At 41.3% G+C, this 27,088-nt stretch overlaps 2 protein-coding genes across 2 annotated transcripts in view; one reads left to right on the top strand and one right to left on the bottom strand.

Moving 5' to 3' along the window:
• Window positions 1-27,088, bottom strand: part of rsph1 (radial spoke head component 1) — a 47,356-nt gene that overhangs the window by 12,930 nt on the left and 7,338 nt on the right. The window lies entirely within an intron of this gene.
• Window positions 1,070-3,429, top strand: LOC130550060 (structural maintenance of chromosomes protein 5-like). The gene is made up of 7 exons (XM_057327403.1): window positions 1,070-1,192; window positions 1,623-1,998; window positions 2,286-2,336; window positions 2,410-2,454; window positions 2,533-2,597; window positions 2,698-2,842; window positions 3,005-3,429. Exons 3-7 carry the CDS (start codon window positions 2,328-2,330, stop codon window positions 3,305-3,307), a joined length of 567 nt encoding a protein of 188 aa, XP_057183386.1. The 5' UTR covers window positions 1,070-1,192; window positions 1,623-1,998; window positions 2,286-2,327; the 3' UTR covers window positions 3,308-3,429.

The raw sequence follows: 27,088 nt of genomic DNA, 5'->3' as shown, positions 1-27,088 counted from the left end.
ACGGATGGGAGGAGTGTCGTGGATGTCAGACATAGGCCCTGTCCCAAATGGCGCACTTGTGGTCTCGTGGACTTAAATTGCGCGTTCTCGCCAAGTCTACGAGTCCGTAGGGTGTCCCATTTGTCTTTTTAGCGCTCAGAAGTCTGCTCGCGAGCGCCTCCTTTGTGCCCTCGATGCGGTGTTCGGTGAAGCGCGCATTGACGCAGACTCCACTGAAGTCCCCTACCCAGGAATCCTTGCGAGCGCCTAATCACAGAATGGATGGGAGGAGTGTCGTGGATGTCAGACATACACATAAACATGACGGACACATTTTTAAATGTATGTTTTGATAAAATTAAAAATTTATTTATTAATTAGTTACTTATTCATATTATTGCTTTTTTATTTTCTATTAAGTCAGCTATTCAAGAATAAAAACTTTTAATGCAGTGCATTTTCTTACTTAAGGTAATAAGCCATGTTTTGTTGTAGATTTATATTGTCTCTGGGCTCTGTAAAGGTGAACAACACAGCTTCTGTATTATAGAGAAATATTAAATAACAACATATATGCATATTAAAAACACATTATGCACATTAAGTATAGTGTAAACAAATTAATAAATATACATTCATGACGTCATGACAAATGAATGCATTACAAACATAAGTATCTATTGCATAATGCTCGGGTGGCATATCAACATATAAAATACAAACATATGAAATACAGAACAATAAAAACCGGCAGCTCCAGTCCCAAATAACAACAGTGGGACAACAAGTGGTCGACTTCACGCGGCGCTGCGCAGACTGATCTGCGAATGACAACAAAGTACCGCGACAGTGATTAGAAAGCACCACTTGCTTTTTCCGGTGTGATGATCTCAAGTCTGTCCCAAAATGCACTCCCATATACCCTTATGGAATCGTGCCTAGTGCCCTATAGGTCTGCACTTCCTGACGTCACCAAGTGTGGACTCAGAGGAGGTCCTCAAGACCGGAGTGCGCCATTTGGACCAGAGCTGTCGCTACCCGATCCGTCCCGGAAACACGATTTGTTCCGCGCATGCGCGAAACTGACGTCACTTCCTGTTATCGCCGACGTTTTACGACAGTCTTCTCGACCTGGGACCAGCTCGGAATCTGGCAGGGGTGCATTTCTCGGCATTACACCTGTTCCGGGCGTCTTCGAATTTGATCATCAAAGGTAATTAAATTGCGTTAAGCGATTTTATAATTAAAAGGAGAACTGACAGTCTGTTACAACCTGGGTCATGTGCTTAATTTACAAAGTTATGTTTAAAATATCGAGCTACATTAACTGTACTTGTTAAATTCCCGTATAGAATAAGAAAACGATAGAACCCTTCACAGAGATGCTAATGGTTTACATTAAAATACTACTATAGTATGAACCATTAGCTTTTACCATTAAAACCATTACAAATTTCTTTCTTTGTAGTGTGATTTGTGCATTATTTTATATATTAATTATAAAATCAATTTATATATAAAATTGGTTAAATTTATGTGATGTTTTTATTGACCTTTATGGAGTTTAATTTTAGTCAGATATCAGATAATATGATATTTCTTTTAACTGCAACTTTTTCATGCTTTTTTTCTTCTTCAAACAGGCGACAGACTCTTCTACACCGGCCCAATTAAACAGTACATGCGGCTAGTTGTCCTGTCCGAGGAAGACAACCTGATGGTTTTGGAGATAAGACTTACAGAACCATATTTAGGTTTAGACTTAAGATAATTTACTGGCCTTGTTCCAGGCATGTTATTTGGTTACAGTTTCCAAAAGGAGCCTCGTTCTCAGGCTTCAAGTTTGTATAGAGCCTCGTTCACAGGCTTCAAGTTCATCAAAGAGCCTAGTTCTCAGGCTGCACACCTGATAATTTAATTGCACGTTATGTAATTTTGTGTTCTCTTTGGAATCCCAGACACATTGCAAGCTTCATTGACCCAGGATCCTGGACTGAAAAAACAGGAAGAGACCTTGAGGTATGTTTTAAATGATGGAATTGTGTCAAGCAAATGTATGTATATAACTAAACATGTTTATTCGACTGTGCTCTGGAATACTTGATTCTGATTGGCCAGTTGCAACATTCCAAGGTTTGATATTCCCAGATAACAAGCACACAAAACTAATAACACATGGTAACCCAGTCTTTATCACACTGTCAGGCTTTATTCTGCGATAACAACCTGCTGCCTGTACATCATCCCTTACCTAAAAATTGCAGTTGTTTTTTAAACTAACTGTGGATGCACTTTTCCTTTTCCAGTTTTTTCCTCAACAGTCCAGTGGGGATTCTTGTGGTGTCTACATGCTGATGGTAAGAATGTTTAATTTATCAAAGCTGTTAGATAATAAAACCAAAGTCTTACAGTGTTATTTGTGTTTCACAGTATGCTCTCAGCATCTGCACATCATGTCCCTTAACATTCACAGAGGTAAGCTGGATTTTCACACAAGTATGTCATTGAACTACTGGTATGTGTGCATTTTTTTTGTGTGTTTGTGTGTTTTAGGAGGAGGTGCCATTGATTCGCCAGTGGTGGTGCATTAACCTCATGGAAAGATTTTGCCTAGAAGGGTATGATAGATTCTACAGATATAATTTCAGTATCTTGGCTGTATTAAGTTAGCTAAAGCTATTACATAGAGTTCATATACATTTACATATATTTTCAAAGGCATGGACAGAGGTTTGCATACTGGACCGAAGAAGCATCCCAACTCCTTCAGGGGATCGTTGAGCCTGTGTTTAGGGTGTCGAAATTCACCACCACCAAACTGTCACCCAGCAGAAGAGTTGTGGATGACAAGGACATTGATAAGGTTAATGATTATACAGTAGTGGTTATACATGAAGCATTTGCATGATTGCTGAATAAATAGTATAACTGTTGTGCCATTTTACTATGTAAGGAATAAATGACTATAGGCCATTTAATTAGTCAACCAATTAGAATGAAGCATAAACTTCATTTACTTCAATAGGTGCAGCAGCCAACCATTGTCCGAGACCTAAATACAGCGTGGTACTGGGTACAGAATCACAGACACTTATTCCGTGGGGAGGTGACAGAGCCTGCCTTTTTGCAGATGAACAGGGGTGATCAACAAAATGCCATCAAGAACCTCTTGGGGGGTCAATTCTCTGAGGCGAAGGATGCCTTTTTGTTTATATTTCATTACCAAGAAGACATGGAAACATTTTTGTCGTACTGTGTTGATGACCAAGGCCTAAAGGTCAATGCTATGTTCTACAAAGAGAAATGTAGTGTGTGTGCGCGTGTGTGAGTGAGTGAGTGTGCGTGAGAGAGAGAGAGAGAGAGAGAGTGTGCGTGTGCGTGCGCGTGTGCGTGTGTGTGTGTGCGAGAGTGTGCGTGAGTGAGTGAGTGAGCGAGCGAGCGTGTGTGAGGAATGGAACAAATGTATAAATAAATTGAAAGAATATATATATAACTGTATTCTGTGTGTTTCTTAAATGCAGTTAAATATCTAGAACAGTTATGTAGAACCTATCTTTAGAAAATGAATAGAAAGAAAACACATCTGTATGAACATCTGTATTTTCCAAATTGTGTCTAGCAAATTTAAACAATTCAGTTTAATTTGACCATTTATTTAATTCAATGAAGTTAATTTGTGCCACATATTAACCAAATTTTAACCGAAATGGATCGGGTAGTTATTTTTTATGACCACCTTAAAACAAACATGCATTATAATTCAGCAACAATTTAACAAGCCAGGAAATATCTCAAAGCATTGTAAGAAACAAATGAAGAAAAAAGAAACTTATACAGATATAATAAATACATTTATTAATAAATGTAATAAAAAATATATATATTAAACTCCGAGTGTAAAACAACAGCAGTAACGGTATAGTCTTCATACCCGAAACTGCCGTAAAGTGTTTCGATTTATTTCAGACAGGAAGTGACGTCAGTTTCGCGCATGCGCGGAACAAATCGTGTTTCCGGGACGGATCGGGTAGCCACAGCTGTAGCCACAAGGGCCTTAGGAACGGCTGCACAAGGCTGTGATGACGACATAGCTTTTCATGATTGGCTAGACAACGATCATGTGCGACAACGATCACGCAACGATCGGGTTTATTATAACACCCTCAGTTCAACTAATACTTATTAATGCATGTTTTTAAAACAGCTAAAACTCTGTTCGTACAAATATAATAAACATGTTATTTTGTGTTGTTTAATAAAATAAAAATGAAATGAATACAGACTCCGTTGGTAATTTAATAATATATGCTTATGTTTACCATGATTGTTAGGCACACAGTGTTAAGCAGCACATAACATTTGCAATATGAAGAGTTTATGGTTGCTACTTTTTAATTAAAATGTTTGTTTATTGGACAAATCCAGTATTCTAATCCACTTCAATCGCACGTTGAAAAAGAAACATGGTGCGAACGTCACTACGGCAAACAGCAGGTATCCGACTTGACTGCTTCTTTTTCAACTCATCCCTCTACTGCAAGCGGCTAATCTCTCCGATCAGTCTGCGCAGCGCCGCAGGAGCTCGAACACACCTAATGGCTCTGATCTTCACACACGCACGCACGCCACACACACACGCACGCACGCACACTAAGCGGGGAACCAATCACGACAGACCTGGTCAGATTTACCAATCAGAGCGTTTCGGAAGGAGGGACTTCATATAGACCGGAAGAAATCCAAGTCGTTTTGTTGTTAGACGAGGGACAGCGGTGAACAATAAACTTGACATATGTGAAATATAAAGCGTTTTTTTATTAGAAACATGAACATCCATTGTTAAAAACCTCAAAAATATAATCAAAGCCTCAAAACAGCAAAAGACTGGCTCCTTTAAATGCTATTTTTATTTTATAAATAAATGCTTCTCTGATTTAATCAATTTAACTTTTCAGTGTTTTTTGACATTTGTAACATTACATTAAATACAACATTTACATGCAAGGAACAGTTGTATTTTGATGTGTCTGACTGTTTACATGCACAATGTCGTCTAGGCAACAACGATCACTTCCCCTCATTCATTTGCTATTCACTACTGTTCCATAAGAAAAACAGGTTTTTTTCTTCAAATAATGTGACTCAAAAACTGAGTTCAGTTTTTGAGACAAAACTTTCTAGGATTTCTGTGAAATAAAATGCACAAACCAGAAGCAATAATACACAACAAATGGAGAAGGAGTGGATCTTAATAGAACATAAAATAGTTATTATGATTTAATTTCCATGTGCCAATTTATTAGGAATATGGGTCATTTTGGATGAGACAATTCTGACCATAGAGGGTATTTAATCCACAAAATATTAACATCTGAGTTAACAGTATGAAGAAAACCTTTGGTAAAAACTTTATTTGTTTATTGTAAAGTTGACAATAAGTTGACCATCCTGCACATTATAATAATAACTAGATAAGGTAAAAGTTTGTGAACAAACTTTATGTTGGCTTGAGAAAGACAGAGGGAGAGATAGAGGGAGAGAGACCACAACCAGGCAAAATGTATGTGGTTTATTAAGTTTCTTATTAGAACTTATTAGGTTTTGCTGGATGGATGGATGGACGGACAGATGTACGGATAGACAGACAGACAGACAGACAGACAGATAGATAGATATGAGTGACCTATGAGTGAAACGAACCAACTCCTGTGTCTCTATGATGTTCTGATGCAGAGATATACATATTGCTAATCAGTTGCTAGGCTAACATGTTTGGTTGCTATGGGCGTGGCTTGGCATCTGCGCTTGATAATACTCTAAGCTATGAGTGAAATAAACCAACCCCCGTGTCTCTATGATGTTCTGATGCAGAGATATAGGTGTAGCTAAATGGTTGCTAGGCTAACCTGTTTGGTTGCTATGGGCGTGGCTTGGCATATGTCAGTTGATGATACTCTAAGCTATGAGTGAAACGAACCAACCCCCGTGTCTCTACGATGTTCTTATGCAGAGATATAAGTTTTGCAAAACGGTTGCTAGGCTAACCTGTTTGGTTGCTATGGGCGTGGCTTAGCATATGCGAGTTGATGATACTCTAAGCTATGAGTGAAACGAACCAACCCCCATGACTCTACAATGTCCTGATGCATAGACATAGGTATTGCTAAATGGTTGCTAGGCTAACCAGTTTGGTTGGTATAGGCGTGGCTTAGCATATGTCAGTTGATGATACGCTAAGCTATGAGTGAAACAAACCAACTCCCGTGTCTCTATGATGTTCTGATGCAGAGATATAGGTTTTGCTAAATGGTTGCTAGGCTAACCTGTTAGGTTGCTATGGGCGTGGCTTAGCATATGCGAGTTGATGATACTCTAAGCTATGAGTGAAACGAACCAACCCCCATGACTCTACGATGTCCTGATGCATAGACATAGGTATTGCTAAATGGTTGCTAGGCTAACCAGTTTGGTTGCTATGGGCGTGGCTTGGCATCTGCAATTGATAGTACTCTAACCTATGAGTGAAATGAACCAACTCCCGTGTCTCTACGATGTTCTTATGCAGAGATATAGGTTTTGCTAAATGGTTGCTAGGCTAACCTGTTAGGTTGCTATGGGCGTGTTTGGTATATGCAAATTGATGATGCTCTAAGCTATGAGTGAAACGAACCAACTCCTGTGTCTCTACGATGTTCTGATGAAGAGACATAGCTTTTGCTAAATGGTTGCTAGGCTAACCTGTTTGGTTGCTATGGGCGTGGCTTTATATACTGTATATTTTAAGAAAAGAAAGCCATGCAAATTTGGAAACGTTGACAAAACTTAAATTTTTAATGTAAACTACTTCCTTAAAGCAGACATGTAACACATCGTTAACATTGGTCTGATTTGTGTTTGCACCACATTTCCCGTGAGCAAAGCAGTTAACCCCGGCTTGCTCAGGGCAGACTGTCCATACAGCAAATGTATTTTAAGTCCCTTTGAATAAAAAAGCATCTGCTTACTAACAAATAACCAACAAATGTTGTTGACACTTAAATGTCACTTTATTTAACCGTGCCTGGCTCTCCAGGGGCTCAGGCCTCCGGCGATGTTCTTCGAGATATAGTTCAGCACAACGTTGAACCCTATTCTACAAGATGCAGAACTTCAGGTTAAAGTGGCCTCTCAAGGATTGGAGTGTAGTAACAAACAGGCAATGTTCTTGCCAGCAATCTCCAAAACAGCGTGTAGCACTGTATTAATTTTAATAATCAGCTCCACATGTGAACCTGCAACAAGAGCAAGTGATCAACTACAGAGAAAGAGGGAAGGAAGTCTGAGGAGTATAGAAATTACAGAGAGAGAGAGAGAGAGAGAGAGTGAGGGGAGGGGGGGTGAAGGACTGTGGGAAACGAACTGCTGAGTGAATACAATGGCACAGCACTTATATTCCAAGTGTTCTGAAACCAGTTTCTTAGAGTTGAAATATACAGCATGGCCATACTGATAACATTTATGACATCGTGTCTGTTGTTTAGTTTTTGTAATTTATTGTCCTCGTTAAAAAAATTAAACTTGTGTTTCACTTTGAAAATAAAGTCATATGCACTCTAAAAATGGTTGTGTTAAAACAACGCATTTTGCGTTCAGGTCAGGATAACGCACAAAAATGTTGTCATTGTTTTAACAAATTTTATAACCACCCTGTGGAAACATCGATTGGTATACCATTTAAAAATAAATATAGAAATAAATACAAGTTATAGGAGCAGTGTGCAGTTTTTGGGACGATCTATTGACAGAAATGCAATATAATACACAACTATGTGTTCAGAAGTGTATAAAGACATTTCCTAATGAAGCGTTATGTTTTTCTTACCTTAGAAAGAGCAGTTTCTACATTTACATTTAAGTATTTGGCAGAAGCTTTTATCTAAAGCGACATACATTGCATTATAATACACATTTGTTTCTATGTCCAATACCTGGGAACAAACCCATGACCTTTGCATTGCTAATGCAATGCTCTAACCACTGAGCTACAGGACAGGACAGCACGGGTCCCCTTGCATGGAATGTTGCGGACATGTCACCATGTTGTTTCTACAGTAGCCCTAAACAGACAAACTGCTCTACAGAACACGTTTTGTAAATACATTATCTCATTTGGGAAAGAAGTGGAAACGTGACAACATCTTAATCCTCTCACAGCATCCGTAGTTCCGAAAGGGAGGAGGAGGGGTGGAGTGAGTGGTTGGTTGCAATTCGCAACCTCTCTGCTAGATGCCGCTAAAAATTTACACACAGCACCTCTAACTTATTCTTTGATCATAAACACAGAATTGCGACAGCCAAATCAAACTGAAAGAGACATTTATTAATAGCACTATGGTTATCTCATTTCACAGGACAGGAGTGCAAATGTAATTAATAAACAGAGAGTGATTGAATTTCAGCTAGAGAATGTTTGCCTTCCTAACTCAAAATGTCACTGATAACACAAGCTAGTAGGCTTTATGTGTGTAATTATTTGTAACATATTCCCATACATGCACGCAATATTGTCACTTTTCAAAAGAATGTGCAGAACCAGCCACATACAGTAGTAAATTGTTTGGTCCACAACCTTCAAACATTCTCCATAATTTAACTCCTTGCCCGATAGGTTCACAATAGAGGACCTAATTTGCTGGAAATGAAGCGTGTTGATAAACTGTTCAGAATATTGGGTTATCGTCTTTAAAACTCATCAATGATCTTCCAATAGCGCACTAGGAACTCCATCTAGCCCTGTTTAACATTGTTTCGACAGAAGGAATTTGTTTCTTTCGTATTTGCTGAGGTTAGAGCAGTCTGAAACAATTTCAAGGCTCTCTGAACTCTTAAGGACTTACATTCCCACCACTTTGCCTTTGGCAGTACATTTTTTCCCTTTACCCGTTATTCGAGAGAAGGGATTGGCCTGACCTGAAAATGTATTATAAGTAGAAAGAACCTTTTGTGGACCCACTACAGACCCTAACTGAATCCACTAAAATTATTTTTGCTCAAAAACCCTTCAATCTGCAATCATACACTACAGGCGTATGTCAATCTTCTAGCGCAAACAAACCTCTTTTATATCTTTTTGCTACAGAATGCATCTTAGTTAAAGAAATCAGGGCTGTTTGCCTTGCACAATCAATGATGTCCCATTACCGCTTGCAGAAAGCTGGAAAGAATTTTATTTAAAAGAGATGTTTGTGAATAATTTTTTAATGATCATGGCAGCAGCGATATATAAGCAAGTAATATTCACGTTCTGCTGTTCAAAAGTTGATTTATGTGCCTGTATTCCAGTGAACGTATTAAAGATAAATCTGGGGTAGTCTGGCCACGGAAACTATGCAAGCAATGCATGCAAGTAAACAATTGAATTATATGCTTTGGGCATTTAATAACCTGTCCAACAGTGCAATACATTTCGCAATACTTTTGAAAATGTCCTTGAAAAGAAAAAAAAAACATAAATGTATTTATTTTGCTTCCGAAAATAAATGGCTGAACTGTAGAATTCCCACAGCTTTATTCAAATGAGATTTAGGTGTTGAAAAATCATCATAAAGATAATTGAGTGGTATGCATAGCTGATTCATTAGCAAAAGTCTCTTGGGTCTTAAATTAAGACCGTTTTTCACACACCATATTGACTTGAGCTGAAACACAAGATACATTTCAGTCTACAGCTCTGCTGGCTCACGGGGATATCACTTGTTATTGAATCACAGCTCTCAGGCCAAGTGAAAGGCACCAAAGAATCTTGGGACATGGGCGGCAGCACAACGTCTCCATTTAGTACTCTGAAAAACAGCTGCATCCAAATGTTCTCTCTTGGTAACCCAAAGGGGTCCCAAGTCATTGCCTCCAAAACCTTCACAGGGCCCCTCCAACCCCCCTTGTCCACACTTGAGACCAGAAATGGATTCCAGGACCGGTAATGCTGAGCAGGAACAAATGGACTGTAGACCACCCCTACAACCTCAGCGCTCCCAGAACCCGAGTGCTTACACAAATAAACCAGCAAAGATTTAATGACGTTGGGCTCTGGGATCTTTTTTTACCCTTGCTTGTTCAGTGAAAGATCAAACAGTCCTCAAGCACAAAGGAATAGTGATATATTCATCTCGGCCTGCCCTGCGATACAAGCAGCTGTATATTCTCCTTTCTATGTGTAAGTTTGAAATTAACTCTTTCTGTAGACAAACAGTCAAATTCTGCATAGTAGATTATGTCGACAGACGATATTAATGCTAAGTTTATGTTGTATGAAAACTGTGGAAATTTCATTTCAGCACATACCCAGTGTACATATGCTGCGAACGTCAACAAGACACTCCAGTTTGTTTACATATTTAAGTCATCACGACAACTGTGTAACAAGTTAAGTTTGCATTGCTAAACTGTGTCTATCCATCAGCACTGGCTGGGGATGTTTTCATGGTTGAAGAATACAAGCATTGAAAACTATTTCCCCTGTATGTTCATTACAGGGGAATGTGCTTCAAACACAATGCAACCTTAAAGACTGCAAGGATCATGTTCTGAATAACATGCTCATTATATTCTCTGGACTATGTCAAATGTGTTTGATTCCCGCCCTATACCTAGTTCCAACTATCTTATTTTTTTCCTCTAAAGAAAATATGTACAGTCCTAGTCAAAATACAACTTTGAACAGCATTACACTTAAAACGAACATAAATGTTAAGCAGTGCATAAGACATGTTGAGTGGCTGGAAAATTCTTTCTGAAAATCATTTCAAAGTTCTCTGTGGATAGCAACCGTGCGCAAATGGGCATGAGACAAAATAATGTGTTTTTCAACCATATTAAAGACCATTTAAGCAATTTCCTACTAAGATCTTTCTGGGTTGAAAAAACAGATTGAGCATCAAATTTTAAGTTCAGGCTTACTTACCCGCACATCCAGGGCTTGACATTAACTTTTTTTGCTCACCGGCCACAGTGGCTAGTGGTTTTCCAAAGTTACTAGCCACTCAGCATTTTCAATGGCCACAATTTTTTCATCTTCATCTTCATCTCTGCAGACTTCAGGAAGACTAGGGACTTCAGCATCACACTATGTTGTAGCAAAGCTGTCTTCGCCCGTTTAATCGACAAGCTGGTGGTTGTCATGGTTCTGTCCCACCTTGTCTTGCTTTTCTTGACCTAGTGGCAGAATCATGACAGAGCCTCATGTTTTGTGTGGGGAGAGACATATTATTGTTGTCTTGACATAATATGTGCTCTCTCCGGTCTTGTCTATGGCCCGCCCCTCTCATTCTCTCGTTTAGCTTCCCGCCTGTGTTTCATTACCCACACCTGCCCATTGTTATCTCTCTTGTTAGTTACCCTTTAAGATGCCCTCATGTCTATTGTCCTGTTCTCGTTCGTACTACCTTGTCCATCGTGCTGTTGCTTGTGAGACTTCATGCTGCCTGTTTTTCGTGAAACTGCCCTCTTCAGATTGTTCCCTACCCTGCCTGTCTGAGTTCCCTGCCTGGTTTTAGTTCTTCTAGTATTTACGATGTTGTGACATGTTTGTTATTTTGGTTCTTGTTATCGTAAGTCTTGTATATTTAGTACCCTTGTTTTAACCCCCTCGTGGGAAGTGTTTATTTTGCAGTTTTGTATTTTAGTCTTGTCAGTGTTTTTCCCCATCGTGGGGGTTTTGTTTTATCCCCCTGTAATGAAGTCTTGTCTTCCGTGCCACCGCTGCCTTGCAATTGGGTTCTTCCTCTCTCTGTCACACCCCCCTGGTCATGACAGATCTTGATAGAACGAACGAGCCAGAACCGAACCCAGCAGGCAGCTATGGACGCAGACCGATCTCACCAGGCTCACCTCCTTTGTGGTCTTCGCCAGGGGAACTCCGACCTCACCAAGGTGTTTTGTTTTATCCCCCTGTAATAAAGTCTTGTCTTCCGTGCCACTGCTGCCTTGCAATTGGGTTCTTCCTCTCTCTGTCACACCCCCCTAGTCGTGACAGATCTTGACAGGTGGTATGACCAATGGACTTTTCCGTTCATTGCACAAGGACTTGTGTGTCGGACGTGCGCATTCTGACGACCAAACACTGGGTGCAGGAAGTGCTCATGGCAGTTGTAGTTTCGTAGTGTCGCATTACGCATTGTTCACATGCCTTTTAAGAAATCAACATTTAAAAATTATATTCAACCTGCCAAAATGACTGATGGGAGTGGCTGTCGAACCGGCCACTGCTGAAATCACTCACATTTGGCGGGTTAGCGGGTGTTAATGTCAAGCCCTGTGCACATCATTTTATAGACTGTTGCCAAGCAACAACATAAACAAATGTTACTGCGCATGTGCGCGTTTGTGGACTGACCCTAATTTCCGGTACACATTCTGAATATCAGAATACAAGAATATCTGTTACTAGGCTAAACTTGCCTCTACAATATTTTTAATTGACTGCGGCTCAGTCACTATGTCAATGTCCCATACGGTTTCTTTAAATGCGACATAACTACAAGACCAATTAAACAAATTTAGATTTAATAATATTAACATACAACATAATTCAACAAATCATTTATTTAATACAATTAAAATGCCAATAAAATAATAATATAAATTAATATTAACATAAATTAAATAAAATATAAATAGTTATATTATTAGATACTAGCCAGACAGATTAACAAATGCAGACCAGAAGTTAAATGCAGTCCAGACGCGCGTTGTTTTTATTTTGTTGTTTATAAATTTAGTGAGCTGCCATTTTTCCCACTGCCTTGGTCAGCATCCTGACTGCCATGGAACGTAATACATACAGAATAAGAATTCACCCACATTATTACTGGTAGCAATGATCAAATGTCTTTTTATTACGTCACACGCAACATGGCAATGTCATTTTTTATGAAAGCTAGAGGGCGCTTATCTTTAGCACAAACAACCTGTGGCATCGGTTTTTGGAGAAGGACAGGCTCAAGGTAGCGCCTGAACTGCACCCGTTTTTGAATAAAAGTCACTTTTATTTTGAACTATGCTCCTCATGCAAAGGGAAAAGACGTGTTAACTCAATATGACTTATTTCAAAAGGGTGTAGGGCATAGTTTTTTTTTATCTCACTAGGCATCTCTGGTTTTTTAGAACAGAGTCATGAAATGTGTGCATGTCATTAATTAAGTGAGAGTTTCATATGGCCATCTAAACACATTGAAGAATACCAGCAATGTTCCAAAGTTATGCTTTCCATGTTAGAATCGCTAGAGGTAACGATATGACCGGTGGGCTTTAGCCCGAAACAACAAGTATAGGAGAAAACACTATTGTAATCAAATATATTAAATACATGTGTATGCATTTAGAAGAAAATAACATTTCTTTGTTCTGATACCCAACTCGTAAGCATTTTTTTCTTCCAGATTTCTTTACTTTTGATGTTGAATGTTTTTCTTTAAACAGCCAAAAGGTGTAACAATCAACTTCAGGGTATTTCAAATTGCACAACAACGACATTAACTCAAAATACATAAAAGCAAAGTCTAACATGCAAAAGGATGATTTGTACAAAACTAAGTGAGTCCATTTTGTTCACTATAAAGCTTTATATGCTGTAGTCCCCATCCCTATGAAGGTTCTCAAACAAACTGTGAAAGCTTAGTCAACTGTGATGGTTTCCAGAGTCAAAGCACCCATAACCTCAACCAGAGCTCTCATGCACATTTACACGCACTTACTCTCAACTCACAACAAAAGAGAAAATATAAACCCTATTCAGGAAGAGCTGTTTCGTGTTATCTTTGAGAGCGTTTCCGTTTCTATTTCTGTTTACAATATGGACACTTTCATTTCAATAAGATTCAAAAGTGTAACAGAAAGTTAATAAAAATGAATTATTTTAACCCTAAAAAAATATTAATCATTTGTCTAAAAAAACAAAAATGTCAAGATTTGTAGAAAAATACAGTACATGGTTAGGACTGAACACAGGGCTCCAGATCTCTGTCTGGTGACTGCGTCCTGCAGTATCAAATACAACCAAGAATAACTGGGGGTTCTGATAGCTGTAGTGTGCACAAGACAAGCACTGTGTGTGGCCTATGTTTCCACTCTCGCCACATGTTCACACGTACTCAAACACATTTTACTTCAGTTACTCACCACATCAGTACAAAGTCACGTTACGACTCTGAGGTGGCCATGCCTGAGTAGAAAAAAAGACAGATTTTGTGTCACTTGATATCACTGAAAGTCAAGGATCACTATTTTGCATCTAATAAAAAAAAAATTAGGGTCAAGTTTCACGAGTCAAAAACAAATTGCTTGTGTAATGTATTTTGCTGGGACATTGATTATGTACATGTATTGTTTGAGGGGTGAGTGTGGTTGAATGAATACCTTTTCGACAGAAATAAAGACATTGGAGGACAATTCCACTGCAAAACTTGAAACTGTTTTTTCATTCAAGTATGCATTTAGATTTTAGTCTATACGCCTTCTGCACTTTAAGTCTTTTGATCCATATATTTTGCAGTTTCTGAGCTTTTAAAGTTACAAAGCTATTGTATTGCTTCAGAAAACTTGCATTATATGTGTCAATGCATTGGTTAATTTCTGAGTGCACTATTTATTTAATTTCTCCCTCTGACTATTTTTCAGTGCAGCTGTGACCCTTTAACAACAGAGAAAGAGAAATCTGTAAGATGAGATGCCAGCACCTGTTTCCTTGCACGTGAGTGCTGGCCTGTGGTCGACATCCTTCAGTTTGCATTGTCAGATATTAAGAAATAAGGTAAAAGTGGTGGATTGTGCTGAGGCAGTGTGGGATTACTGCCCATCGGTCATTCAAAGCAGCGAAAAGTGTTTCTCTACTTGTTTGACACATCTCAGGTTGCCAATGATGGGTAGCGACTCATTTGTCTTGACAGATGGCACTGCACACCCTTGGCACACCTCAGCATTATTGAACAGCTCAGAAGAGCTGTGCAGAAATAATAGGCTTTATGAAACCAGTGCTGTATAAATCCCTAAATTGTATTGTAGCAGAGCTAAAGATTAGTTTGTTCCAAATTATATTATGTTGAAAATAGAGGTACTGTTTTTTTCTGCCTAATTGTATACTCATGGAAGCATATTGACAGCTATTTTCAATTTGAAATGCAATACGCAAAATGACAATGCAGTATGTAAAATGACAATGCAATTAATTGTGTATTTAAATATATATTTCAAATAACATATGTGCAACTTTAAGTGCAAAATGAAAAGAAAAAAATCAATTATATCAGTTACATTTGTCATTTACACACAGCGCGTTGGGTGTTTCAAAAATTGCATTTCGAGATGGCCCCTCCCCGATACAGCGTTATTGCGTGAAGGCGGAGCCAGCATCATAAACATAAAGGAAACTGTTTGTCATCTCTTCTTTAGTTGTCAAGTTTATTAGTATAAAGGGAAAGGGAACAGTGTGAAGGCTCATGTTATGTGTCAGGTTTGTGTTCAAGTAAATGCATTTGCTAACGTTTGCCAATGTTAGTACACGCAGGCATCTATAGATGTATACGGTCTCAGTTTATCTTTACTTTACACGCTTGGTTTCACTGTCTGGTAGGTGTAGATGTCAGGCCACTTAACTTCAGGTTCCCTTTCTGTCGATCTCTCGACGTTGTGTCGAGCCGACAGATGGGGTTCGCTCTTGAGAACCTATGGCTTCTGACTATTTTAGAAAAGGCCAATGAAATTGGCGAATTAAATTTGCATGCCGGACTCCGTCCCCGGATATCCGGGTATAAAAGGGAGATGGCGTGCTGCATTCATTCAACTTTTTTTCTTCGGAGCCTTCACGTTGTATCGACTTCGAGACATTACTGCTGGAATCTTATGACGTGGTGCAGCGGACTGTCCCTTCCTGCGGCAACTTCCCCTGGGCGTCTCGGCAGTGCCAGAAGTGTTCGAGTTTTTTTCTCTAAAAGAGCATATTTCTCCAGCGTGGCATGTCCCGCTGTTCTCGTGGGTGCAACACACTCATCGAGGAGCGTGACGGACACGATGTCTGCTTCCAGCACGCTGGGGCAGAGATTGTGGATACGTCCTGCTCGCACTGCGGGCGGTTGACGATTCAGACGTTGCGTTCACGGGTGGCTGTGTTCCCACGGGTCTCAGCCACCACCTCATCTGCTCCCCGTTCCGTTCCGCACTGCCCCTCCCAGCACTCGCGGCCGGATACATGGCTCCAGCCGCTCCCGCCCCCAGTGCTGTGTTTACTGGAAGTGAATGAGGAACTTAGTAAGACCTGAAAACGCCCCCTTTCCGGCATGATCACGTCAAACAAAGTTCTGGCCCGCGTGGTCACCTTGGTCGCCCGTAGAGCGAGGTCGGTGGCGGCGCGGAGTTCCTGCATAAGCGCTGGGTCGGTCTTACCCTCGTGGAGCTCTCTCAACTCCCTGGCCTGGCAGGAGCCATAGCGTGGAGAGAGAAGGCAGCTTGGTCCGCCGCAATGTAAGCTCTCGACACCAGAGATGCCGAGACCCCACATGCTTTGGACGGGAGTCTAGGTCGAGCCCCCCCAGGTGGCCACCGCCTACGGGCACTAGTGCACCGCGGCGGCACCACCTGGGGGACATCGACGTATCCTCTAGCTGCCTCAACCTCGAGGGAAGAGAGGGTGACAGAACTTTGTTTGACGTGAAACGTGCCGGAAAGGGGGAGTTCCAGGTCCAGGTCCTCATGCACTTCCGGTAAACACGGCACTGGGGGCGGGGCGCCATCAAACCCGAGGCGCCATGTAGCCAGCCGCGAGCGCCGGGAGAGGCAGTGCGGGCACTGCAACCCAACACTCACGGCGGCCCGGGAAAGCATGGCTGACATTTCGACGTCCGCTTCTTCCTGGGCTCGACCCCCCGAGGGAGGGAGCCTGAGGAATCGTTGGAGTCGGATGGCAGTACGTCACCCCCCGATGCTGCAAGAGACATCTCATCATCACGCATCGTGTCCGAATACGTGATTGAGGAAAAAGACGGCGGACCGTCTCCTGGGGAACAGTCAGACGAGCGAGACGAGGTGCGAACGGTCCGTGAGCCAGTGGCTGGCGGATTATCGCTCACAGTAATCCTCATATCACCCTCGCTGCTTGCCATAGCGGACGGCAGGGCCGTAGTCCTGCCGCCACGGAACGGGGAGCAAACGAGGTGGTGGCTGAGTCCCGTGGGAACACAGCCACCCGTGACGCAATGTCTGAATCGTCACCGCCCGCAGTGCGGGCAGGACGTATCCACAACGTCTGCCCCAGCGTACTGGAAGCAGGCATCGTGTCCGTCCCCCTCCTTGATGAGTGTGTTGCACCCATGAGAACAGCGGGACAAGCCACGCTGGAGAAATTTGCTCTTTTAGAAAGGAAATTTACTCAAACACCTCCGTAACTGCCGAGACGCCCAGGGGAGAGTCACTGCAGGAAGGGACCGTCCGCTGTCCATGTCGTAGATTCCAGCAGAAAAATGATCACCAAAGATCGTAGAGAAGCTCATCAGGTGCGTAGGCTCTGAAGAACAAAAGGTGAATGAATGAGCACGCCGGCTTCCCTCTTATACCCGGACATCCGGGGAGGAGTCCGGCATGCAAATTTCATTCGCCAATTTTCATTGGCCTTTTACTCAGAAGATGATAGGTTCTCAAGACAAACCCTATTCTGTCGGTTCGACACAACGTCGAGAGACCGACAGAAAGGGAACCTCAGTTCCCTGATGGAGGGAAAGAGACGTTGTGTCCTTCTTGCCACAATGCTGGCCGCCCGCCGCAGCAGTCGAGGGATGCTCAGGCTCCTCAGACCAAAAGGTGAATGAATGCAGCACGCCGTCTCCCTTTTATACCCGGATATCCGGGGGCGGAGTCTGGCATGCAAATTTCATTCGCCAATTTCATTGGCCTTTTCTAAACTGGTCAGAAGTTGATAGGTTCTCAAGAGCGAACACCATCTGTCGGCTCGACACAACGTCTCGTTCCCTCCATCAGGGAACTGAGGTTACATTCGTAACCAAGACGTTCTTCTACTTGTTTGTTGCAAGACGGATGTTATGATACACTGCTTTGCGAAAAGGCGGATGGTAAGTGACGTCACTGTGAAAAGGGCCTATTGCTAGTAACTTTATGAAAAGGAAGTACATTAATAAAACAACTGCAACCAAAACTTATTGTATTGGAAATAAAGAATTTGTCACCAATCCTTCAGATCGAGGTTTGCAGACGACGATGTACACACAAATGGGTGAAAACCAACAGAACTCAACAAACGACATTAACAACCGACCATAAACAGAGGCAGGAGGGCAACTAAATAGTGTCCAGATAATGAGTGAAATGGGAAACAGATGCGGGTGAAATCAACGATGTCAGGTGTGCGTGCAGGGAATTGTGGGAATTCGAGTCCGGTGGGGAACATGCAGGAGGAAAATGTTACAGTACTCCCCCATCTCTCCAGGCGCATCCTTGCGCCGTAACAAAAGGAGGGGGCTCAGGAGGCAAGGGCTGGACAAGGGGCAGTCACTAGGGCAAGGTAGTCCATGTGGCCGAAGTGGAGGAGTCCAAGAGCCGATGGAACAGGTTGACGCCCAGGATCCAGCGGGCCCAAGCGGAACTGAAGTCGCACTTGACTGAGGCGGAGACCTGGGAGTCCAGAGCGACTGACGACCAAGGAGTAGCCGACAGGAGGAAGAAAGCAAACAGAGCCGATGGGACGGAGCGACGAGGCGCAGCAGGAGGAGCAGAGTCCTGAGGCGAAAAGGAAGGAGCCTGGCTGAGCCAGTGGACGACCGGACGACGATGGAGATGAGGGAGCATGCGGCTAAGGGGACACCATGGGGTCAATGGGCCGAGGTGGAGTCTGGGTCTCACACACTTTATCTTAAATACAGTATGTGCTCTCACTGTGCGTGTGTGTGTGTGTGTGTGTGTGTGTGTGTGTGTGTGTGTGTGTGTGTGCATGTCATTGTGTGTGCACTCGTACTTGTCTGTGTACGTGTGTGTGTGTGTGTGTGTGTGCGTGCGCGTCCGTGTGTGTGTGTCTGTGTGTTAGTACGTGTGCATATTGTGTGTGTGGAGTGTTTTGTATGTGGGTATGTCTGTCTGTCTTTGTTTTCACCTTTTTCTTGTTTTTGCAGGTACAACTTTAATTGGTTTGCTTATAGTCAATATGTCTTATGTACAGCTGCTTTGTAACAATGAAAATTGTAAAAAGCGCTATATAAATAAAGTTGAGTTGAGAGGCAAGAGGCGACGACGAGGGTCCCTCCAGTCACGATGGCGCTGATGACAGGCAGCCCCATGGTAGCTCAACAGCACCGATGGTGCATGGAGAGTGAGCAACGGGGCTGACAGGAAGCAGTGGCAGCGGAGACAGACCAGACGGAGGAGGAAGAGGGAGGGTGGGTGTGAATTCTGAGCCGGCGTCCTCGGGGTCGTTGGGGATGATGGCCGCCCAGACACAGGCCGCCGCCAATGCCATCACTGCCACTGCAGTGGTATACAGAGGCACCTGTAGCGAGGAAGGCGGGACGAGAGCCGTGGGGCAGGAAGGCGGGGCCGGTGGCGTGAGTGATAATGAGTATCAGCTGTACACGCACCGGTCCCGCATGCCTCACGGGGAGCTAGGGAGCATAAGAGGACGAGCGACCGGGACTGCCGACGAGAGAGGACCGGGCCCGGAAATAGGTTAAGTTTGTTTACGTGTTCGTGTGGCCGGCAGTCGACCGTGAGGTGGCTGCCGGCCTGTTATTTGCTGTTTATTGTTTATTTATTTTTGGATTAAAGTTTATTGTTTAAATGTTCGCCGGTTCCCGCCTCCTTCCTTCCCTACATTGAACTTTGTTACAGCACCCACTCTGGAACGGGATCCAGGGGCACACATTCTAGAACAGGATTCAGGGGCACACATTCTGGAACGGGATCCAGGGAAAGCAGCTCTGGAACGAGCTCTGTGGGGGCCTCGAAGAATTCCTCCGGGTACCTCTCCAGAGTCCTGACCTAGCTGCAGAAGCTGGGTCTCTGGAGAGGTAACATCCCAGTCCGTATCCGGTAGACACATATACATCGTCTTCTTATAAAGTTCAGTTGTTCTGTCACCAATCCTTCAAATCGAGGTTTGCAGACGACGACATACACACAAATGGGTGAAAACAAAGGTTTTAATCTTCCTTGAACACAACTTAAACACAACTAGAGCAGGATACATCAAGAACTCAACAAACGACATTAACAACTGACCATAAACAGAGGCAGAAGGGGAACTAAATAGTGTCCAGATAATGAGTGAAATGGGAAACAGGTGCGGGTGAAATCAAGGATGTTAGGTGTGCGTGCAGGGAATTGTGGGAATTGGAGTCCGGTGGGGAACGTGCAGGCGGAGAGTGTTACAGAATTATAAAGGTATTTCTATGATGTGCATTATTTGTTTACACTGCAAAAAATATTACTAAATAGGATGGCTAAAATAATAAACAACAAATATAACAATAATTAAAGCTGCAAGCAGTGATGATCGGGCCCTCGCGCAAAAGTGCAACCGCAACCCTGTGCCATCACCACCCGTCGGCCTCAGGAACAGTGAACGGTGGGCAACGTGCATGTAAGGAGTTACATTATAGATTTTTCCGTGCCATATTTCCTATTGCCAGCTGGTGGTTCTATTACTATAAGTGAACACTGACGTGGATATGTGTTCAGGCCAGGACTTTTATCAAATGTGTGAAGTGTGAGACTGGTCAGACATTGTGTGCCTTAGTAACTATAGCTTCCTGTTTCATGGCGAAACATCAACTCTTTGACACGCCCCTCAACGAAAAGTCAGGAACTTGCAATGTATCGTCACAAAGGTCTAGGAAGTTATATTATAGAAAGACTTTAATTTATTTACATGTACTAGATTTCCTGTTATTTATTTAAATGTGTCACATTCCCTTTTGCCAGCTGGTGGCGCTATTGCCATAAGTGAACACTGACATGGATATGTGTAATCATAGGCAATAAAATTAATGCAGGCGAATTATAGTAGGATTTATTATTTATTTAAATGTGTCACATTCCCTTTTGCCAGCTGGTGGCGCTATTGCTATGAGTGAACAGTGACATGGATATGTGTTCAGGCCAGGACTCTTCTCAAACATGTGAAGTTTGGGTCTGGTCAGACATTGTGTACCTGAGTTACTATAGCTTCCTGTTTCATGGCGAAACATCATACTTTGTCACGCCACCACGGACACGCCCCTCAGCAAAAAGTTAGGATCTTTCATTGTATCATCACAAATGTCTGAAGATCATACTGGCCAAATATGATGCTGACCTGTTTGAATCTCTATGAGGAGTTAATCACAGTTTAAAGCATGTCACTTCCTGTTTCCTGCAGGTGGCGCTATAACTGTTTCTGAAAATTACAATGTAGATGTCTTCAGGCCAGGACTTTTATTAAATGTGTCAAGTCTGGGTGAAGTCTGGGGCCTGTTGGACATTGTATGCCTGAGTTACAACAACTTCCTGTTCATGGCGAAACGCCAAACTTTGGCAGGCCGCCAGGGTCACGTTTCCCCACGAAAAGTCAAGATCTCCGCAATTTAGCTTCGCAAAGACCTCAAGATTAGAATGACATGAAAATGATGTTGATCGGATTAAAACTGTAGGAGGAGTTCGTTAAAGTACGATGACTGGAAATTGAAACAAATTACAAAATTGCACAGGAAATCAAAAATAACGGACTTTCTGTTGAGTTTAGAGATATGCTCCAAGAGACTTTTCTTCATGATTCGGGGTGTTCTATCAGCCCACCAAATTTGGTGCATGTACGTATTGCGTAGTGGCCTGGGCAGTTCTAGGTGGCGCTAGCGAGCCATTTTGCCACGCCTAATTTTAAAACCCATATCAGATGTAAATTTTTGCAAGGTCTGATGCGTGTGCAAATTATTGTGAGTTTTTGAGCATGTTTAGGCCTTCAAATTAGCGATCAAAGAGGGAGAAGAAGAAGAAGAAGAAGAAACAACACAGAAACAAAAGGGCTCTGCACTACGGTGCAAGCCGGTGGCTTGCTCCTACGTGCTCGGGCCCTAATAATAAACAAAACAGAAACAAAAGGGCTCTGCACTACGGTGCAAGCCGGTGGCTTGCTCCTCCGTGCTCGGGCCCTAATAATAAAATAATTAAAGCTGCGAGCAGCGATGATCGGGCCCTCGCGGAAAGTGCCACCGCAACCCAATTGCATAAGGAAAACAGTGAATGGCAGGCGATAAAATTAATGCAGGCGAATTATAGTAGGATTTGTTATTTATTTAAATGTGCCACATTCCCTTTTGCCAGCTGGTGGCGCTATTGCTATAAGTGAACACTGACATGGATATGTGTTCAGGCCAAGACTATTATCAAACATGTGAAGTGTGAGGCCGGTCAGACATTGTGTGCCTGAGTTACTCTAGCTTCCTGTTTCATGGTGAAACATCAAACTTTGTGAGGCCGCCACGGACACGCCCCTCAACGAAAAGTCAGAAACTTGCAATGTATCATCACAAAGGTCTGAAGATCATACTGGCCAAATATATTGCTGACCTGTTTGAATCTCTATGAGTTCATCACAGTTTGAAACATTCTACTTCCTGTTTCCTGCAGGTGGCGCTATAACTGTATGTGAATATTACCATTTAGATGTCTTCAGGCCAGGACTTTTATCAAATGTGTGAAGTCTGGGTGAAGTCTGGGGCCTGTTGGACATTTTAGGCCTGAGTTACAACAACTTCCTGTTCATGGCGAAACACCAAACTTTGGCAGGTCGCCAGGGTCACGTTCCCCCACGAAAAGTCAAGATCTCCGCAATTTAGCTTCGCAAAGGCCTTAAGATGAGAATGACATGAAGATGATGTTGATCGGATTAAAACTCTAGGAGGAGTTCGTTAAAGTACGACGCCTGCAAATTTAAAAAAATTATCAAATTGCACAGGAGATAAAAAATAACGGACTTCCTGTTGGGTTTAGAGATATGCCCCAAGAGACTTTTCTTAATGATTCGGGGTGTTCTATGAGCCCACCAAATTTGGTGCATGTATGTTTTGCGTAGATGTCTGGGCAGTTCTAGGTGGCGCTAGCGAGCCATTTTGCCACGCCTAATTTTGAAACCCCTATCAGACGTAAATTTTCGCCAGGTCTGATGCGTGTGCAAGTTATTGTGAGTTTTTGAGCATGTTTAGGCCTTCAAATTAGCAATCAAAGAGGGAGAACAACACAGAAACAATAGGGCTCTGCACTGCGGTGCAAGCCGGTGGCTTGCTCCTTCGTGCTTGGGCCCTAATAAATAACATGTTGGCAAAAATAACCCAACAAATTATTTCATAACCCAACAGCTGGGTTAAACTTGTTACCCAATATTTTTATGTTAAAATAACGATCCGATCTGATTCCAGTTATATGAGCCATGATCTAATTCTTAAATTATTCTTGATTTATTTTTTTAATGAATGTTTCTGCTGTTTTTTTAAATATATATTCAGGATAAACAAGCTCTACAAATGGAAAAGGTATAGAGATTAAATAAAAACTTCTTAATCCATTTTTCATTCTTTTTTCATACTCTTTAAATCAACAGCAGTCAGTGATTCTTGACACTAATGACAAACCATAGTTGGTTCATTGCTACTGTTATTTTAAAAAAGTAGCTAATATACTTATCCAATTGTTTGCATTCCCTAGATACGTACCAGACTGTAATTTTGATCCTTGTGTGTTCTTGTCTGTATTTTATGGTAAAGATAACTTATATAGTTATGCGTTGATTGACTGTCCTGACAATTTATGCTACGCTTTAGATTGTCCTACCCTGGCATTGTACGAGTCTCCCCACTCATTAGAATTGCCCGTTAGAACAAGATTGTGATGCATTGGAGTATAGATTTTTTCCTCACACCTCATTTTAACATGCAAAACCACAGTCTTTTTAACTTTTCCACAGACTGAAGGCTAAGTACTTAAAAATGGGTGAGGGAGGTGGATACCATCTTGTTACCTTCAAGCCTGACCCTTTTCCAGAGAAAGGTTTTTGGTACAGTTTCCGAGGGAAGCCGCAGCCACTGGCTGCCATGTGATTTGTGATTAGGGGGAGGTTGAAAGTGGATTTAATCTGGCCTCAGGCCTGTCATTTCATAATTATGTTCTGTCCCGAGGGAGCGCCCCCCAAAATGACAAGCGTGCGCTTCTCACAGTCTTTACCAGGCCACGCTAGACTCTTGAGCTCAGCTTGAGCTGGTAAGATGCCCTTCTTTTGCAAGAGACTATTCCCAGAGATCCCATGACACAGGGAGCAGCCCCACATTTCACACAGGCACCTGTTCCTCAACCTACTTTAATTTGAATGCTAATAATGCAGAAGGAAAATCAATACAAGCACGTCTGAAGTCGTCTGAATCCTTTTACCCTCATATAAATGGTAATGGTAACCACATACATGTTTTATAAGCTAAATTGTTTGTAGATGAGGTGATTTATTCGGACAGGGGACATTTATAGACAGTATTATTTTTCTGATACACAGCGGGCAATAAATCTTTGAGGCACGAAAATCTCTAAGTAGATGTGTGGAGTATCGTTGCGTTTTGTCATTGGTCCATAAGCACTCTTTTGTGGACACGGGCAATTTTTTATTAGTCTAGGCATAAGCATAAAAACTTGACATGAAATTACAGATTCATGAGGATGTATCACATGATTGTGGGGTTTACAAACAAGATAAAATGGATTTTGGTCAAATTTCACGAAAGCTGTCAAAATCATGATTGTGTAAAACTTCACCCCGTAATTACAGAAATAAAGAAATTATGGTGAGCATAAAATGTAGCCTTTTAAGGGCAATTACAACTTTCATACAAATTAACTTACAACAAATATTTTCAAAGAATTGTTAAACCCAATTGTCACTATCCTGTTTTCATATTGAGGTGCAGAAAATCCTATTTTTTTGTAATGCAACAATAAAATTGTGAGATTGACATTTTTAAAAAACATATCATTTTTGACTTTGTTGGATGCTAAAGATTTTTTACACTCATGTTTGGTGAGTGTAGCACATATTCACTTCTGAATTTCTGAATGGATTATCATAGCAAGTGCTTAATGCAAACCAGTCAGCCATTTCGGTTTAAATTAATAATCATCGACATAAAACTGTCTAGTTTCAAAATCCGCTAATGAAATACTGTTCTCATTTTCTTTGTTTTTGAAATCCCCAGTTTCCCTCACCAAAATATGTTGTTCCCAGCAATGAAAAACACATTGTCCCACTCTCCCAGTCTATATTTACACTCACAGAGGGTGTTTTAATTTCTAATTATGCTATATTATACACCCCGTCAGCAGGGTTTTAAACATAATTTTCGGTGAAAAATCATTACATTTGGCCCTACAGAGGGACGATGGTAATTGTTACAAACTACTCGTGAGCGTCAGTTCAGTATTTCTTTGTTGAAAATTTGTTTTTCATGTCACATATTAATTAATTACCTCATTTAATCACTTTACTACACAAGTATAGTCATCCACAGGCATTGGTTTAGGGAGGGTCATGAAGGTCTTATTTTAACACCAGGGAGCGTGTTGCCAAATGTTAACAAGAAGTATATTACATAATAAGCCATAATGGGTAATACCCATTGTCAAAGGAAAAATCTGATTCAGTGTCACAGGTAACACAAAACAGAAGCATGTAAAATTGCACGTCCATTTCATAAAAAACCAGATAATGCCAACTCAAAGTTTAGACAGAACAGCAGATTTTCTAAAAAAATATGATGTGGATTATGGCTCAAGAAATAAACCACAGACAAAGGTGGATTATGGCTCAAGAAATTAACCACAGGCAAAGCAAAATTGAACAATGTTTTATCATGTTGTGATGCATAAGCAAAAAATCAGCTGTATTATATTTATTATTGAGTGCAAATATTTTACATATTTTTCTGTGAATTTTTATAGAAATAACTACTTTTTATATAATTTAATTTAAATCAAATTCACGCAGCTGTTTCCTTAGAAGTGTAAAGGTGATAACTTCCGAAATCTTTTGTTGTAGCCATAGTAGCTACACTTTTCGCAAATACAGTGCAAAATCTAATTTCATACATTTATAGTGGTTTATTGGCTTTTTATGTTTCTACCAGAATTATTCTTGCAAATAGTGAGTTTTTTGTTTTCCATGGTTGATGTTTTGCTCTCAGTAGCCTCTAATCGCTGTAGAAAGCATGACCTTAGCTCTTCTTCAGTGGTGTCACATTTCTTTGTCTGGGCTGGTGTGATGACAAAGTGGATTCATCCCTGGTGCCAGAATCAAGCCATAAAGTCAATGTAAATTTTAAGAAAAAAAGGAGGTAGCTCAAGTGAATAACTAATAACTCCTGATATGTCACACCATTAGAACAACATACATGTTCATGTCTTGATTGAGAAATAAATTGTCAATGGAAACTGACAAATGTATAATGGTGTAGTTCCTATGTACCATTCACAATTCCTAATTTGTTAACCACCCATACAGAAATTTGATATATGGCCAAATATATGTTTTTTCTATGGGAATTAATAGTTATCGTTTCTGTGAGATTATATGGTTCTTTATATTATACATTAATAGGGTGTTTTTTGTGTTTAAGTGAGGTATTTTTAATAAAAATATAAAAGTAGGCTCTTGTTTTTTTTAATTGTTAAATGAGGATTGGCATACTGCATAATATTTTTTTCCGTAAATTTAAAGGCGGTCAAATCTCAGTTCTAATTCAGTAAACCCATACAGATGTTGAAAACTTTCTATGTAGAGCATGAACAGGGAAGATCTTTATTTATCTATGTTTTACTGCTGGCTAAGTAACACAGACTAAATGTACCACATTATCTATGGTACATTTCAAGCATCTCAGCTTTAGGTGCTGATTCTACATTTTCCTCTTTTTTTTTTTTTTGATTTATGGAGGTTGAACAGGCGTTGAACGTGCATTGCAAGATAGCTGCATGACAATATAAGAAGTGCAACAAAGGCTTCTTTTAGCAAAAATAAAATGCAGAACAAATCTTGGCTATCTGGACCATATGGGTCTTAAGCTCAGTGAAA

Source organism: Triplophysa rosa, unplaced genomic scaffold (assembly GCF_024868665.1).
Source record: "Triplophysa rosa unplaced genomic scaffold, Trosa_1v2 scaffold228_ERROPOS557246, whole genome shotgun sequence".
Classification (NCBI taxonomy): domain Eukaryota; kingdom Metazoa; phylum Chordata; class Actinopteri; order Cypriniformes; family Nemacheilidae; genus Triplophysa; species Triplophysa rosa.
Note: the sequence above shows the minus strand (reverse complement) of the source record. Positions and strands in the feature narration are given on the sequence as shown.